Source organism: Alexandromys fortis, unplaced genomic scaffold (assembly GCF_014885135.2).
Source record: "Alexandromys fortis isolate MF-2015 unplaced genomic scaffold, M_Fortis_MF-2015_v1.1 scaffold_1, whole genome shotgun sequence".
In the NCBI taxonomy this organism is placed as follows: Eukaryota; Metazoa; Chordata; class Mammalia; order Rodentia; family Cricetidae; genus Alexandromys; species Alexandromys fortis.
In genome coordinates this window covers 12,313,307-12,330,714 of record NW_026067927.1, presented here as the reverse complement: position 1 = coordinate 12,330,714, position 17,408 = coordinate 12,313,307, and the positions used below count along the sequence as shown (strand labels likewise).

The following is a 17,408-nucleotide window of genomic DNA, read 5'->3' as shown; positions in this document are numbered from 1 at the left end:
TTATTCAGTTGCTCTTGCATATAGAGTCACCATGATCTCAGCCCTTTCCTGTCTGGCTCGTACGGTGGAGGTGGCAGTCTCGGACACTGGGTCTCTTGTTTCCGTCAGATAGACAAAGGTACTGCAAAGATGGTCAATGTACCCAAAACCTAAAGGACTTTCTGTAAGAAATGTAGCAAGCAAGCATCAACCTCACAAAGTGACCCAGTATAAGGAAGGCAAGGATTCCCTGTACGCCCAAGGAAAGCGGCACTACGATCAGAAGCAGAGTGGTTACAGTGGGCAGACAAAAAAATAATTCCAAAAGACGGCTAAAACCACAGAAGATCGTGCTCAGACTTGAGTGTGTGGAGCCCAACTGCAGGTCCAAGAGGATGCTAGCCGTTAAGAGATGCAGCATTTTGAACTGGGAGGATACAAGAAGAGAAAGGGCCAAGTGATCCAGTTCTAAAACTTGTGTTTTCTGAGAGGAAAATGCTGAAGCAGTAGAAAAATTACCTGTTAGAATATAAAGTTATTGTTACTGATAACAAAAACAAAAAAAAACAAAAAAAGAATCAGCGTGAATGGGTTGACTACAAATATAGACTGATTGAGAGGTACCTTCTAGGTTGCCAGGCTGGGGAGAATCTTGGGACTTTTCTCCCTCCAACAGTAATCATGCTGCTCTGAAGGGCGTTGGGCGGCAGGTCTGCCCCTCCTCTGCCCCATGCTCTGAAAAGGAGTTCTGGCTGAGTGTACCTCTCTTGGGGTGATATGAGATGACCCCAGACTGATGGTAGGAAGACTGGGAAGATGGGACAAAGCTGGAAAGTGGTGGTGGGAGGCAACCCAGGCCTTGTGATCCGTGGTTTCTGAGTTCCCTGTCTGCACCTACATCTGCAGGCATCTGGTGCCGATGTCCACAACTCTGCAAAGACAAAAGTGATGAATCTTGCCCTGGTAGTTGTTAGTGGGATAAGAACTCCTGGTGTTTGTTGCTTCCCTACCCTATGAATCTCTGTAATTTCGAGGCCAGCCTGGTCTACAGAGTGAGTTCCAGGACAGCCAGGGCTATGCAGAGAAACCAGGTCTCCAAATCAACAACAACAAAAAAGACCAGAGTTGAAGGTCATCTCCAGCTACTTAGTTTGAGACCAGTCTGGGCTACATGATACCATCTCAAAAAAAAAAAAAAAAAAACCAGGCCTAGTAAGATGGCTCAGTAGGTAAAAGCATTTGCTACCAAGGCTGACAACCTGAGTTTGATCCACCAGAGCAATGTAGTAGAAGGAGAGAACCAGCTCCTCCTCATCTGTTGTTCTCTGACCTCAACACGTGCACTGTGGCATATGACCCACACACAAAATAAATAAGCAATTCTAAAAAAAAAATAAAGATGGGGGCTGGTGAGATGGCTCAGTGGTTAAGAGCACTGACTGCTCTTCCAGAGGTCCTGAGTTCAATTCCCAGCAACCACATGGTGGCTCACAACCATCTGTAATGCTATCTGGTGCCCTCTTCTGGCATGCAGACAGAACACTATACATAATAAATAAATAAGAATATCCCTATGTCCCAGTTCTCTCCCAAATGAATGACTCTTTAAAAAAACAATCTAAAGACAAGAAAACCATCAAACAGATGGATTCTGTAGGTTCTAGTCTAGCTCATTGGTCATTACCCCATGGTTTGTTTGCTCATGGAGGTGTGTTGCTAGTAAATGCCACATCGTCCAAGATTCTCTATTTAATATTGTTAATATTTATTAATGGCTTATTGTATGCCTCCAAACTCTTTATATCCTAAGTCCTCATAGTAACTCTGTGAGATGAGTAGGCTCACAAACTGTATTTCCAGATGAGAAAGTTGCGGTCCAGCACATTTGTGTTTATTTGCTCAGGTCTCACAGCCAGTGATAGGTAGGGCTGAGATGGCAGCCCAGCTGTTCTGAAAGAGTTAAGTAGCTGGGCAGTGGTGGCGCACGCCTTTAATCCCAGCATTCAGGAGGCAGGGGCGGGTGGATCTTTGTGAGTTCGAGGCCAGCCTGTTCTACAAGAGCTAGTTCCAGGACAGGCTCCAAGACTACAGAGAAACCCTTTCTCGAAAAACCAAAATAAATAAAATAATAATAATAATAATAATAATAATAATAATAATAATAGAGCACACCTGAGGCTGTACCTGAGAGACAGTCGACTGTTTCTGTTTCAGATGTGCTGACATGAATGTGGGTTCCTTTCCTTCACCCCTGGGCTTCTTCAGGTCTCTGGTTCCCCTTAGTTAACAGGGAGGCATTGCTCAGGATGAAGGTACTGGAGCCTTCCATCTTGTTGAGGCGGGTCTTTCTGTTTGTGTTGATTGGGCTTCATACTCTAGGCTAACTGGGGACAAGCTTCTGTCTTTGTGAGTGTGGGGTTATAAATGCATGCTCACATATCCAGCCTTGATGTAGGCTCCAGGGATCAAGCTCAGGTTGTCCAGCTTGTACAGCAAATGCCCTTATCCGCTAAGCCATCTCACTGGGTCCAGAAATGCAATCTGAATGTTATGTGTCAAAAAGTATTCTTCCAGTTCCCTGTTTCTAGAAAAAGAATACCTTTCTGTTCATCATTAGGAAAATTCCAAGAAATGCAGTGATAGCCTAAGTCACTTTCCGCTTGTCATTGACACTTGGCCGCATCTTGGGCACCTACTTATGACATGTACTTTTGAAATCATGGCAGATCCCTCACTAAGTCTCCTGTCATTTTTTTATGAGATCTTATACTGCCTCCTCTTCATTCTTATTAGATTATTGGGGGAGGGGATTGCTGGGAGATGCTTGCCACACAAGCATGAGCATCTGAATTAATTTCCCATTACCCACGTAAGAGCCAGTGGCAGAGAGAAGCTGACATGCACACACAGGCATACGCACACCCCTTGTTGAGCTTCTTGTAGACATATCATTGTTATTAGATTGTCCGTTTCCTGCAAAATATGAAAAATTTAAAACGTTTCAAGTGGTGAGCCCAGGCTTTTTAACAGTTTTCATGGGGGCACAGAGAGGAGCTAGAGAGAAGACGCTGCAGTTAAGAGCACTTGTTGTTCCTGCTGAGGACCTGAGTTCAGTTCCAGCACCCACATAGTAGGTGGACCACCATCAGTAACTCCAGTTCCAGTGCATCTAATGCCCTCTTCTGATTGCCACCAGCACCAGTCATGCATGCGATGCACAGACATCCTTGCAGGCAAAACACTCATACATATAAAATAAACAAACAGACCAGACAAATATAGATTTCTCAGAGAGGCTGGGGTCTTGACTTGCCAAGCATACACAAGGTGTGCCATCTAGCACCACTAAAATAATAGAGGTCTTCATGTGAGCAGTGAAGTTAGTGTGCAGTCATTGGCTCCAGTGGTGCTGTCCCTCAGGGGCGGTGTAGCCGCCTCTGATGAGGGCTTGTGTTACATTCTCCACTGTGAGTCACACTGTATAAACTAGCAGATGGTACAGACCCCAGCTTCACATGGGTATGTCTTCACCTCTTGTTCTTTCTGGCCTTTTATCCAACTCTACCATCTTTTCTTCCCAAGTCATTCCAGCACGGAACTCCACTAAGCAGATGCTCTTAGGACTGCAACCAGCACCTTCTCAACCTAGAAAGGCCTGGCCGGTTCCAGGGACACCAAGGCTGTGTGACCAAGCTAAGATTGTGATGATTCAGGGTGTCCCAACATAAGCTGGCACTTCCTACTCTGGACTGAGCTGTTAGTCCATCAGCTCCTCCTGTGCCCCACTAGCCAGATACCATCCAAATAAGCACGTTAAGTAGTGCAGGAGAGGGACCAAGACCTCCCTGCAGATCACATTTAAAGGCAAGGTTTGTGAAGCCAGACTCAGCAGATACAGGTTTGAACTCTAAATTTCTAAACTTCCCTAAACCCCAACCCAGTTCTGTAAACTGGGATTGATGATTCTTGTATCACAAGATTCAAGATAAAACACGTGGGAACCACTGACTGACGTAGACGCACCAATAAATGGCAGCAGTGCTCTGTGTCCTGCCCAGTGGCTGTCTAGTCCCCAGCCAAATGCTTTGCCTGCGCAGTGATCCCGGGGCTGGAAACAATAAAGCTTGTCTCCAGATGTGGCAGCTGAGTGCCCTTTGAAGGGTGAATTTGTCATGGCTCTCTCAGACGCTGCCAGCCTCTCCCACAGAAGCAGCAGCAGTCTGCCGTCTCTGCACAGGCTCTGGCCCTTCTCCCAGCCACCTTTGTTCTAGTTCAGTGCCTGTGGAGGTGCAGGAAAACTGCTGCCTTCCTCGTGTTGCTATTTAAGGACACTCTGAAAGATGCTGCCACCACTGCTCCCACCTCTGTGACAGCTGCTGCTCCTGTCCCTGCCACAGTGGACTGCATGGCCTGTGACCCCATCCTTGGGTGAAGTGCCTTAGCAAGAGCTGGCTTGGATGCACACATGAGACCTGGGGAAGTCATGCTGCCCTTTTGTTTAGGACCCCTGAGCCATCATCCCTGCCAGGGCTTACCATCAGCTGCAGCTTTGGTCTGTGTCCCTGCACTGCCCCACCTGTCTGTATCGCTACAGCATTTTGTCACCTGACAAGTTAGTCCCCTCCTTATTCTTCAGAGAAAATCATGCAGATACTCCTGTCCCATTCCTCAGTGAAGCATAGTCCAGGAGGAGTCAGGGTGCCATTATCTATAACTAACCAAAATACTTTGAAAATACATGCTTTCTGAATGGCTCAATAACCTCTAGTTACTATAATGGGCAGCCTAGGCTTTAGGGAGTCCAAGTTCTCTGTCCATCAGGCACGACATCCCTTAGATGTCAGTAATCCTGCCTTCTTTGCTGGCTTCCCTGTATTCTCAATGCAGTGTCTCAAAGCCTGGCCTTGCTGTTTGAATCAGCCCTAATTTCTTTTTCCTAGACCTTCAGGTCTTACCAGTAAAATATCTGGGCCAGGCAGCTGCCTCCATTTGGCTTCCCATTATTACGGAGCGGCTACCTGCCTTGCAGGCTTGGGATCCAGTTGTATCTGCTTGCCCAGCAAAATTCCCCCAGTGCCCTCAGCTCCACACAGCAGCACTGTCAGATGTTGCAGTGTGACACACGCCACTACCACCTGACCCATACCGACCCCACGGCTGTGCTAAAGCTTTGTTCCCAAGGTGCACAGCTTGCTGGAGCTGCTTTGTATTACACTAATCCTGTGTTGTTTCTTACACACAAGTGGAGATTGAATGTATTCAACGGCATGTAAAGCTCCTTCCCTTCTAAACCTCCTTGTCCCTGTTTCTTTCTTTCTTTTTAAACATTTTAATGGTGATTTAGACAGAAATTTTTCTTTGTGACTTAATATTGGCTACAGTCCTTCAAAGTTCATATCTGCTTTTTGGTTTTGTTGTTGTTATTTGGTTAGTTGGGTTTCTTGTTTGTTTGTTTGTTTGTTTGATTGATTGTTTGTTTTTGAGTCACAGTTTCTCTGTGTAATCCTGGCAGCCCTGGAACTTGCTCTGTAGACCCAGGCTGGCCTCAAACTCTCAAATATTGGCCTGCCCCTGCCTCCCAAGTGCTGGGATTAAAGTCATGGGCCACCACCATCCAATTTATATATGCTTTATAGTATTAACTATGGCTGGTAAGATGGCTCAGCGGGTAAAAGCATTCACTAAGGGAGAATGGTGCCCTGAGTTTGATCCCCAGAACCCACTTAAAAGTGGAGAGAACCACATACTACTCATGCAGAGGAGTAGTTCAATTCTCGGCACCCACATTGGACAGCTTACAACTGCCTGTAAATCCAGCTTCATGGGATCTCAAACCTCCGACCTAGGCAGCAGACACCTAACTCTCATGCACATACACACATATAATTAAAAATAAATAAATATTTTTTAAATTTAAGGGTGTAAGGTAACATTAGGACAGCTCAGAGAGTAAAGGCACATAAAAGCACTTGCCACTAAACCTGACATTGCGAGTTCAATCCCTGGATCCTACATGGTCAAAAAAGAGAACCTCTTTCATGGCATATGCACACCCACATGCATAAAACATGCCAAATAAATATATATATAAAAATGAATGTGTAGCCAACCAGTGGTAGCACACACCTTTAATCCCAGCACTAGGGAGGCAGAGGCAGGCAGATCTCTGTGAGTTCAAGACCAGCCTGCAGCCTGGTCTACAGAGCGAGTCCCAGGACACCCAGGGCTACACAGAGAAACACTGTCTCGAAAAAAAATTAACATGTATGTGTAACTATATTCATTAACTGTACCAATACTTCCAATACTTCAGGGTGTCTTGAGTGGTGACACCCTCTAGTTCTAGTCCCCAAGTAAAGCCTTAGCGGGAAATAAGTAAATATTCTTTAGTTACAAAAAGCAAACAAGCCATGTTCTAAGCCTACTCACCCCTACCTCACCCTAACCACCCCTTTCCTTTTCTGCCTGCTTATATTTGGGTGTCCACTGTCTTCAGAGCTGTCTTTGCCCTCGTTTCCTTAGCCCCTGTTGGCAAGCCAGGCTTTCTCCACGTGGTGGTAATAAGGGTATTTCTCTTTATATCATCTTGCTTAGGACAGCAAAATATTCTCACATGCATCCCCTGCTGGAGCCTGCGTCAGCCGTTGGGGAGCAGGGGATGTGCTCTCCGTACCCTGGTTTGTGGCAGTAAAAGGACGCCCACGGGAACTACAGTGGCGAGTGATTGGCAGAGTCGCACTCCAGAGTCAGTTCCATCCAGTCTGTTCTTTCCCTTAGCCGTGGGGCCCTGGGAAAATTAGAGATGATATTAGTGACTTTCCTTTTATTATGATTTTTTTATTACTTATTTAGTGTGGGAAGCCATGGTTAGGGGAAAATTTTTATGGGACTTGCTTCTCTTCCTCCACCATGTAGGTCCCAGGGGTCAGAGGCAGGTTTCCAGGCCCAGCAGTAAGTGGCGTTACTTGCTGAGCCATCTCATCTCCACTACTTCCCTTTTAAAAGTATTTTTAGGAGCCTAGAGGGTTAGCTCAGTGGTTAAGAGCACTGACTTCCCTTCCAGAGGACCCAAGTTCAATTCCCATCACCCATGTGGCCGCTTACAAGCCTCTGAAATGCCAGTTCCGGAGATTCTAGCTTCTGAGGACGCAGCCCACATGTGGTGCACAGACATTCATGAGACAAAATACCCATACAGATAAAGTAAGGCATAGATACACTAAAATAAAATCATATATTTACAGATTGTGTGTGTATGTATAAATTTTATACACACCTTTAATCCCAACACTGGGGAGGCAGAGGCAAGCACATCTCAAAAGAGTTCAAGACCAGCCTGGACTACATAGCAAATTCTAGGCTACCAGGGCTACATAGTGAGACCCTGTCTCAAAAAATAAAACAAACAAAAGTGTGGATGTGTGCACGTGTGTGTTTGTCTGTCTATCTGCCCTACTGAGCACCCTTACTAATGTATCTTATTAGAAAGGTAGTTTGGCTAGAGATGGCTTTTTTCCTGTAGTTTTCAGATACTCTGAATTGTGGTCGTGTGGCTGTATAACCAAATAAACATATTTCAGATATAAAAAAAAGAATTCCTGCCATTTATTTCTTCTTTGGGTCTGAACTCGAAGACACAGCTTTGCAGGACTGTCCTGAGCTTCTGGAGGTAGTCCCTGGCTGTTTTCTGCATGCCCAAGGCAGTCTGCTGACGCTGTTCTTTTCAGTGAGCTTGCTTCTCAGCCACACTAACCCCTGTCACTGAAACTCTGAGGTGGTCTACGAGAGGGGTAGGAAAATGGCTGTGTGTGGTTCAGTCCCCACTGTCTCATGGTGAGGCACCCGAACTCCAGCCCCTTCTAAGAGTTTTCACACAAGGAATCTGAGTGCTTCTTTAAGCTATCCTTGACCTAGGTGCTGGGGATGGGGATATGTGCAGTGTTGGTAGAGGACATGTTTATCACTAGGCACAATGCCTGGGTGAAATCTCCAACACCAAAATATAAACTCCCCCCAAACCACAGATAGCTTCTCCAAAAGTAAAATGCTGCTGCTGGCCGCCTGCTGCTCAGGCCCTCCTGAATGAGAGGAAGCACCTTCCTGAGGTGCACACACCTGTGCCCCCTTCCTCTCCATGGAGCTTTTGGGCTTGACTGGGGTGTCTGTGCACGCGTACACACGTGTAGGTGGCAGGTGTGTGGAGGTCTTAATGAGAGGCCTCCTCTACAGGATCGCTCGTACCCTGCCCACCTCACAAGCTCCCGTGAATAACTTTACCTTTGAACTTGCCTTGCATTCAGCCCCTGATCCTTGGGATTTGGTGACAATCCTTGGCTGGCAGGAAGCTTTGATCCTTGGGGAGTCCAGAGGAAGTCCTGTGATGTGTGGGATTGGAGAGAAGCTGCACAAGGGTGGGTTGCTAAGGTGGACCCATTAATTAAGAAGGAGGCTTTAACACTCACATCCCTGAAAAAGCTGGGCGCCCGATAGCAGGAGCTCAGCCCCTGCAAGGATGCAGTGTGTTTGCACAAGCGGCTCTGGTATCTAAGGACACAGCACTGTTCAGGGAAATTCCTACCCACACCCCAGGAAGAGCACAGTGCCTCAGACTTCCCCTTTTAAAGAGGTAAAGCTGCCTTCTTTGAATGGTAGGTGGCTGTAGGAGAAAGAAATCTCTGAGGTCTCCAAATGTAGCTCAGATGGCAGAGCATTTGCCCAGCTCTGGGTCCAATCCCTGTACGGCTAAAAAGAGACAAGGGGGCACATGCCTGTACTCTCAACCTCTAGGAGAAAGCAGCAGAGGAGTTCAGAATCATCCTTGACTACAGAGAGAGCTGGAGGCCAGGGACAGCAAGATGGCTCAGTGGGTAAAGGCGCTTGCTGCCAAGCCTGATGACCCAAGTTCAATCCCTACCTACATAGTATAGGGAGAGAAGTGACTCCCACCCTCACACATGTGTTAGTCAAGGCACATGTACAGTCACATACATTTATACATACCAAATAAATAAATAGAACTTTTATAATAAACATAATTATAATTTTTAAACTATTTTTGCTTAGAAACTACTTTATTTCATATGGGACTTGCTCATGCACCCCAAAGCCATTCTTTGGTTACCCAGTAAGTGTCACAGTGAAGCCCCCTTCAGCAGCAGGGTACTGTTCCTCCTCTCCCACCCACTTGCAAAGGCAGATGACTTCCTTTGATCCCGATAATCAAGCTCACTGTTTACTGTGCAGAGACCTCGCTGTGCCATGTGTGTCTGCCTTCCCCCATGGGATTTGGCTGCCAGAGGGACGGGTTCCTGGATTAGTCATGATTTTAGAACCGGTATACTGCCTGGGTACCGTGCAGGCCCTTCATAACGATTATTGAATGGGTAACCGTGAAGCAGAACCTCCTTGCAGAGACAGTTTAGGAGAGTGTGGATAGTGCCTGGTTAGGACGGTCCCTGCCATGTTCCCGTGTGTCATATGCTCCTTGAGAAAATCCAGGATATGCCTCACAGCACCTGCTGAGCTTGGCTTACGGGGCTCATGGAGCAACACTTAGAAAGGAACAGATGTGGCAGGACTGACTATTTAAAACCTGCGTCCCCGTGCAAAGTCAAAATATAAGACCCCAGTTAAAGAAGGGGTAAGGGTAGAGAGATGGCTCTGCAGGTGCATGCTTACTGTCCTTGCAAGGACCTGGCTTCATTTCCTAGCAGCTACACAGCAGCTCACAACTGTCTATAACTCCAGTTCCAGATTACACACGATACACAGACATTCATGCAAGCAAAGCACTCATCACATAAAATAAATACATCTTTTAAAAAACTGATATATTTATTTAATGTATATGAGTGCTTAAAATATATATAATGTACATTAAATATATATAATGTATATATTTGCATGTATACCTGAATGACAGAAGAGGGTGTCAAATCTCAATGTAGATGGTTGTGAGTCACCATGTGGGTGCTGGGAATTGAACTCAAAAACTCTGGAAGAGCAGCCAGCACTCTTAACTGCTGAGCCATCTCTCCAGCCCCAAATAAATACAAATTTTAAAACATTTTTAAAAAGAGGACAGAAGTACCATTAGTAATAGTAAAATACAGTTTTCCCCTTTCCCTTCCAGAATCTCACTTGTCTTGTCCTGGTGTTTACTGATTGCCACTGAGGTTGCTCTAAGGAGAAGGAAAACTGAAGTGCGAAATAATTGCATGCTCTTCATAGCTCATCTTTACCCTGTGCAATGTCAATCTTAAATGCAAATAGAAGAGTGTTTACTTTGTGTGCAGAATCACCCAGATTACACACTGTGTAGCCTGCAACTTGCACATGCATGTGCCTCTCCACCATCGGGAAAGGGAGGGAACTGCACAAGTGAGCACAGCCACTTCCCTTCTTGATTCCTGCCCCTGCTCTCAGCGCTGTGTCCCTCCTTCAGGCTGACCGGAAGGAGCAAGGATGATAGATGGTTATGCTTCCTTCTATGTCGTTGATTTTAGTGTAAATGTTTGGCTAAAACAAAAACATGAATGGGTAAGAAAGGATGTCAAGTAGGGTTCCCTGACCATCTGTCTTTCTTAGAAAGCCCTTACCTTCTTTGTGTGGTGGGAACAGCTCCTAGTTAGAATGGAAAGCTGGAACCCTCCAGGCTGTCAGCACCTTCCTGTGTTCAGTTGTAAGAGTGACAGACACCGTGATCTGCTTCTGGCTTCCAGGGTTGCTCATCTCCCTTCACCATAGTCTGCCAGGGGGTTGTCTTCCTGGGCCATAGTGACCGCAGGCAGAGATGCACCAATGAGATGCAGCGTGCGTCTCCGCTGCTCATGCTCCTGCTCCATTCCCACACTGGATGTCATTTACAAGATACAGAGCCAATACAAATGATTTCAGTAATAGGTCGTTAAAGCAGGCAGCACAGGCCTTGGGGGACTGGACTGCCTGGGTGGCACTGTGTCGATAGATGTCCTTAGAATTAAGAAGCTGGTCAGGAGTGGCATGTGTGCCTCATTACCCATGAATGTGTTCCATCATCTGCCAGATGCCAGTCATTTTATGAAGTACTGGGCCACACTAGAGGAAGAAGGCAAGACAGGGCTTGGGCATTAGTAGTATTTGTGATCTAATAAGGAAAATTTTTTTTTTTTTTTTTTTTTGGTTTTTCGAGACAGGGTTTCTCTGTGGCTTTGGAGCCTGTCCTGGAACTAGCTCTTGTAGACCAGGCTGGTCTCGAACTCACAAAGATCCGCCTGCCTCTGCCTCCCAAGTGATTAAAGGCGTGCGCCACCACCGCCCGGCCTAGGAAAATATTTTTAATTATATAACACCAATCCCCAACATAAATTAAAAAACAACATCACAACAAATAAATGATAATTGTGATAGGGACTACAGACAGAATTCAAGGAGATTAGACTTAGCTTGGTGGACATTTGAGAGAAAAGCTTTTGGACGTGGTATCTTGTAGGTGTGTGTAGGATAAAGAGGATGTGGAGTAGCCTCCCAGCATAAAGGGATAGCATTGCAAAGGTGTGGGTCAGGGAAGGACCTCTGCTTAGGAAGAAAGATCTAGAGCCAGAGCTCAAGCAGCCAGAGGGAGGCTGGGTGTGGGAAGGGCGAGCCGGGGCTTTTTAGGGTGACCCTGTTCTCTGCCTTGCCCCATTCTTCCCCAGTGCCCATGCTGACCAAGAACCTCACAAGGTGGAAGAATCCTAATTTCCCATAGCAAGCCCAAGACACATGATACAGCACCTCAAACCCACAGAGATCTGCCAGCTTCTGTCTGCTCAGTGCTGGGATTAAAGACTTTTTTTTTTTGTTCCATGCTGCCCAGCCCTAAAAAAATTTTAAACTATTCCAGGCAGTGGTGGCACATATGTTTAATCCCAGCTCTCAGGAAGCAGAGGTAGGCGAATTTCTGTGAGTTTGAGGCTAGCCTGATCTACAGAGCGAGTTCCAGGACAGTCAGGGCTACACAGAGAAACCCTGTCTTGAAAAACCAAAAATAAAATAAAATAATTTTTTTAAAGATTTATTTATTTATTATGTATACAACATTCTGCCTCCATGTATGCCCGCACGCCAGAGGAGGGCGCCAGATCTCAGTACAGATGGTTGTGAGCCACCATGTGGTTGCTGGGAATTGAACTCAGGACCTCTGGAAGAGCAGCCAGTGCTCTTAACCTCTGAGCCATCTCTCCAGCCCCCTAAAATAATTTTTTTTAAAAAAACTAGATCCAAACATACCTGTAACACTCAAAAGAATGAGGCACAGGGGTCTCAAGTTTAAGGCCAGTCTGTCTCAGAAAAACAAAACCAGGAGATGGTTCAGTGGGCAAAAGCGCTTTCCACCAAGGGGACCGTGAGATGGTTGAGTGGGTAAAGGCGTTTGCTACCAAGGCTTCTGACTTCAGTTCTGCCCTCAGGATCCACATGGTCGAAGGAGAGAACTGACTTCCGTGTGTGCTTGTGCATGCACACATAGGGCCTGAGTAAAATGTGGGCAGCCAGCTGTTCTAGAAGCATCTGTACCCAGGCAGTCTTACTGTCTTTGTCCTGAGGCTTCTGCAAGCCTTTGACTGGAGGATCCAGGCGCTAAACCAGGGCCTGGAAATAATGAGGAGCAGCCTAAAGTCCACAGTGAAATGTCGCGGGTAAGAGACACAAAGGAACCTTCTGTGGGACAAGGGCCACAGCCAGCTCTCCCTTCTCCAGGTTGGAAGGTCCCTACATTATCTTCACAAGGACGCCTGAGATTGCTTCCCAGCAGAGGTGCTTATGACCTGTCTCTCTATCCAGGTGCTGAGCAATGTCCTCAAGGATCTCTATCACCTGCTAAAGCATGTGGTGCATCTGGAACCTGATGATGTGGCCAAGCTACATGCCCAACTTGCCCTGGAAGAGCTGGATGAGATCATCAGGAACTTCCTGTTCCCTCCCCAGAAGCTGGAGAAGAAGATCGTGGTCCTGCCATAGTCCTGGTTCCTAGAACCTGGAAGACTGGGAGGGACCAAGCAGCCAAAGCAGTGGCCACACACCTCCCAGCAGATGGCTCCACCTCCTTGGTGCTGGCAATATGGCAGGCTTTAAGGTAGCTCTGTGGTGCTGGGCACTTGGTGTTCAGGGCTACCTTTCTAGAGCGTCCATTTAGGCTCCTGCATCTGGCCCAGAGCATGTGCAATTAGAAGGGAAAGGATGAATTCCATCTAATCTGCACATTTTCATTGTCCTGTGCTATTTAGAGGAGATGCACATGTGACTGTGGACCATTTTCTTGCAGCTGGAGAGGCTGCCTGCACAGGTCCCATCTTGATATTCTTTCATGGTGAGATGATTCTGCCTGTGATGAGGAGCAGGCAGAGCTGTCGCGTTTGGCTGTAAAAGAGTCATGTGGGTGTGCAGCTGTGGGAAGGGGAAGGAAACATTACTTAAACGTACGAAAAGGAATAAAATTACCTTGTTGGAATAATCAGCCAGGCTGACTCTGGTCGTTGAGCTGATTGACGCTTGCAGAAAGAAAGGAGTAAGCACTGTTTGTCCTCTAGGGCCATTTTCTTTTGCTCCCTCTGCTCCTTTTTTGTTTGGTTTGGTTTGTTTTTCAAGACAAGTTTTCCTGCGTAGCTCTGGCTGTCCTAGAACTCTCTGTGGACCAGGTTAGCCTTGAACTCCACCTGCCTCTGCCTCCTAAGTGAATAAAGGCGCACACCACCACTGCCTGGCTCCTCTGCTCATTTGCAGGGTGAAAACAGACAGTGGAATAGACTTTCTGAGAAAAGGCAGACAGAAAATGTGTTACATATGGTGGCCTGCCACCAGCTCATTGAAACAATCTCAGATGTAACTCTGTGGTTGCTGATTCATTTATTTATATATTTTGGTGTTTTCATTGCACAGGAAGGAAGGAAGGAAGGAAGGAAGGAAGGAAGGAAGGAAGGAAGGAAGGAAGGAAGGAAGGAAGGAAGGAAGGAAAGAGATTGAAGACTGAGGAGATACCTCAGTCCCTAAAGTATTTGCTATGCAGGCATGAAGACCTCAGCTCAGTCCCCCAGCATCCAAGTGAAAAGGCTGCTTGTGGCAGCACATGCCTATAATCCAGCACTGGGAGGAGAGACAGGCACATCAATGAGGCTCACTGGCCAGCCAGCGTAAAAAAAAAAAAGAGCCAAGTACTCAAGAGGCAGGGAGGCAGGTGGATCTCTCTAAGTTCGAGGTCCACCTGGTCTACAAGTTCCAGGACAGCCAGGGGCACACAAAGAAACCCTGTCATGAAAAAAGCCAGGCAATGCCTCCTGAGAAACAGCACCCAAGGTTGTCATCTGATCCACACACATACACAGTGTGCATGTACCCTCACCAACATGAACATACACACACGAAGAAGAAACTGGCTGGCTGCCTCAGATAAGCCCTCTCTGTTGCCCACCTTGACACGTCTAATCGGGAGTTTCCTCAGCACCACAGGACTAAGCATGGAACTTTGTCACGAGACTTTCTAAAGGAAGCAGAACCCAACTCTGACGGCGTGCTGACACACACATGCTCCTGCCTGTTAGCAATAAGCCAGGTTACAGCGGGGCCTCGGCTCAGCCTTCCTCATAGGCTTCCCCAGAAAGGGGTATCCCTAGAAAGGGGCTTCCCCCAGAAAGGGATAGCTCACAGTTACAAACCACAGTCAGCCTAGCAAGCCAAGGGGCAGTGGTAGTGCACACCCTTGACCCCAGCACTCAGGAGCCAATTCCAGGCCAGCCAGGGCTACACAGTGAAGCTGTCTTAGGGGGAAAATCAGAACAGAGGCCCATGAGTGCTTTGAGGGAATATTTCTGTTCAGCTAGAGCAATAGCATTAGTTTGTATTTTTCAGATCAAGAATGTCCATAAAATCAGGGTTGGTGTTTTTAAGACAAGGATTTTCTTAGATCACCTGGACAAACGTGAAAATCCTCTTCCTTCCTTCCTTTTTTTCTTTCTTCCTTTCTTCCTTTCTTTCTTTCTTTCTATTTTTTGTTTGTTTGTTTTGTTCTGGTTTTTGTGTGTTTTTTGTTTTTCGAGACAGGGTTTTTCTCTGTGTGGCCCTGGCTGTCCTAGAACTCGTTCTGTAGACCAGACTGGCCTCGATTAGCGTTTAGAGTCCATACAGCTTAGAGCTGGAGAGATGGCTCAGCAGTGCATGCTGTGCTTGCAGAGGACCCAAGTCTGGTTCCCAGCACCCACATCAGGCAGCTCCACCTCTGGCCTCTGAGGGCACCAGCACTCATATGTACACATACACACAGAAATCATTTTTTAAATTATTTACATATATGTATGTGTACACACACCCCACATGTATATAATTTAAAATGAGAAAGCCTGCTCAGACCTACAGGTTGACTATGTCAGGCGGTCCATGTAACTGTCCATGGTAGCACTGACTTGAGGACCTTCTCCATCTGAATCCATGTGCCCCTCAGAGCCTCTTAGCCCGTTTAGCTCCATGTATAAGTTGACTTATATTTGAACTATTTATCAAAAGACTCAAAGTATTTGACTTTGTTGATTTTGGTATGCTTAATTTAAGAGTAATTGTTTTCTTCCTGACTTCAAATTTAAAGAGAAGATAATTTAATGTAACCCTTCTAAACGTTGCCAAATTATTAAAAATTATCAAATAACTCTTCTAAGCCATGCATGGTAGTTAATTCTTGTAACCACAGCACTCAGGAGGTTAAGGCAGGAGGTTTCAGTGAGTTCAAAGTCAGTTTGTTGCGCTCTCCCACCAAAGCACTGAGAGCATAGCTCATAGCAAAAGAACCAAACTATCCTTAGGAGCTTCTGCTGTAGTGAGTTCAAGGACAGCCAGAGCTACATAAAGAGACCTTATGGTGGTCACCTTTAATGTAGCGCACGCCTTTACTCCCAGCACTCGGGAGGCAGAGGCAGGCAGATTTTTGGACACTCAAGGCAACCTGGTCTACAGAGTGAGCGCAGGACAGCCAGGGCTGCAGAGAGAAATCCTGTCTCAGAGAGAGAGAGAGAGAGAGAGAGAGAGAGAGAGAGAGAGAGAGACAGAGAGACAGAGAGACAGAGAGAAGGAGAGGGAGAGTCTTGAATAAAAACAAAGAGAAACTCTGGGCTAGCAAGATAGCATAACATGTAAGGGTTTTGGCTGCCAAGCCTGACAGTGTGAGTTCGAATCCCAGGGAACCCATAATAGAGGAATTAATGTAATAAAATTATTTGTAAAGTCAGAAGTGAGGACAGCGAGTGTCGGGTGAAAGCTCTCAGTTGAGGTACTACAACCTGGTGAAGTCGGTAGCTCAGAAAAACCACAGGGATGAACGGGTGTCCCCAAAGACGTGGGAAGAAAACCTCCCAGAAGGGGGACAGAAAGTACAAAGCCCCCCCCCCCCCCGAGCTGTGAGGCTGAGGAGGAACTGGAATCTATGGTGGCATAGACAGAGTAAGGGGGACGGAAAGGGAGCAGAGAGGTTCGCTGAACAAAGGATGCAGCCACAGACGAATTTCCCTGAAACCGCTTCCTTCAGCTTGTTTCTGGAAAGTGCTGCAAAGCTAATATGGTATGTGTTGTAAAACTGGAAATAAATATAACCACACAGCCCTTTTTCTATTTTCTGCTCAATCACAAGAAAGCAGCAGGCTGATTCCTCTCTACTCCCCTCCCCCCAGTTTGGCTTCTGTTGCTCCTACAACAACAGAAAGGACAGCAAGTGTGTGCATCTGCCGGGATCCACCCACAGGCCCTGGCCTGTCCCTTTATCTCAGAGGACACCTGAAGGAAGTGCCACAGCCCTCTGCCTGTGACTCTCACCAGGGGTTTGGAAGGGTGGCCATGGCATGGGAAAACTGATTAGTTTGTGGTAATAAGCTGGGGGATGGTCCATTTGTCTGACCTGTTAAGACCAGAGAAAGCCTTCTGTAGTTTCCCACAGCCCGGTTTCTATGACAGCGGAGTGCTGAATGGATGTTGAGAGCTGGCCACCTTTCTGTGACTGTGTGGCTACCTTCCCTGAGCCCCAGCAGTGCTGATGACCTCGAGGGCCTGGCTGCGTCCTGCTGCAGGCTCGCTTGTGCTGCAGTCACATGCGCAGCCTCACTGCGGTGTGCTGCACTTCTGACTGCTCTGAGCTCAGTGTCCGCTTGGCATGGGGGCTGGGAATAAGTCTGGCTGCTGTCTGTGCCGCAGCCTCTTCCCTGCCGGCCAGCACAAGCTGTGCTGCAGCACACACTGGCAGGGAAGCTAGACCCTCTCATCTGCCTGGGAGGGCCTCTGCCCACTTAGCATTTGAGGGTCATCCCATGTCCCTCCCACAGCTCCTCCTAGTCACTCAAAGTGCTCCCCAAAGCTCCCTTTCTATCCCTCCCCCAGGTGACCCTCTGTGATCTTCAAAGATCAGTTGCTTTATTTCTTTCTGTTTGGACAGCTAGATT

General features: G+C 46.9%; 1 protein-coding gene across 1 annotated transcript in view; it reads left to right on the top strand.

Moving 5' to 3' along the window:
• Tango6 (transport and golgi organization 6 homolog) overlaps window positions 1–15,640 on the top strand; it is a 159,178-nt gene extending 143,538 nt beyond the window's left edge. Inside the window, exon 18 of the mRNA XM_050144150.1 lies at window positions 12,781–15,640. Coding sequence (XP_050000107.1) covers window positions 12,781–12,957 — 177 coding nt within the window. The 3' untranslated portion in view covers window positions 12,958–15,640. The remainder of the gene's footprint in view (window positions 1–12,780) is intronic.
• Window positions 15,641–17,408: the final 1,768 nt, after the last annotated feature.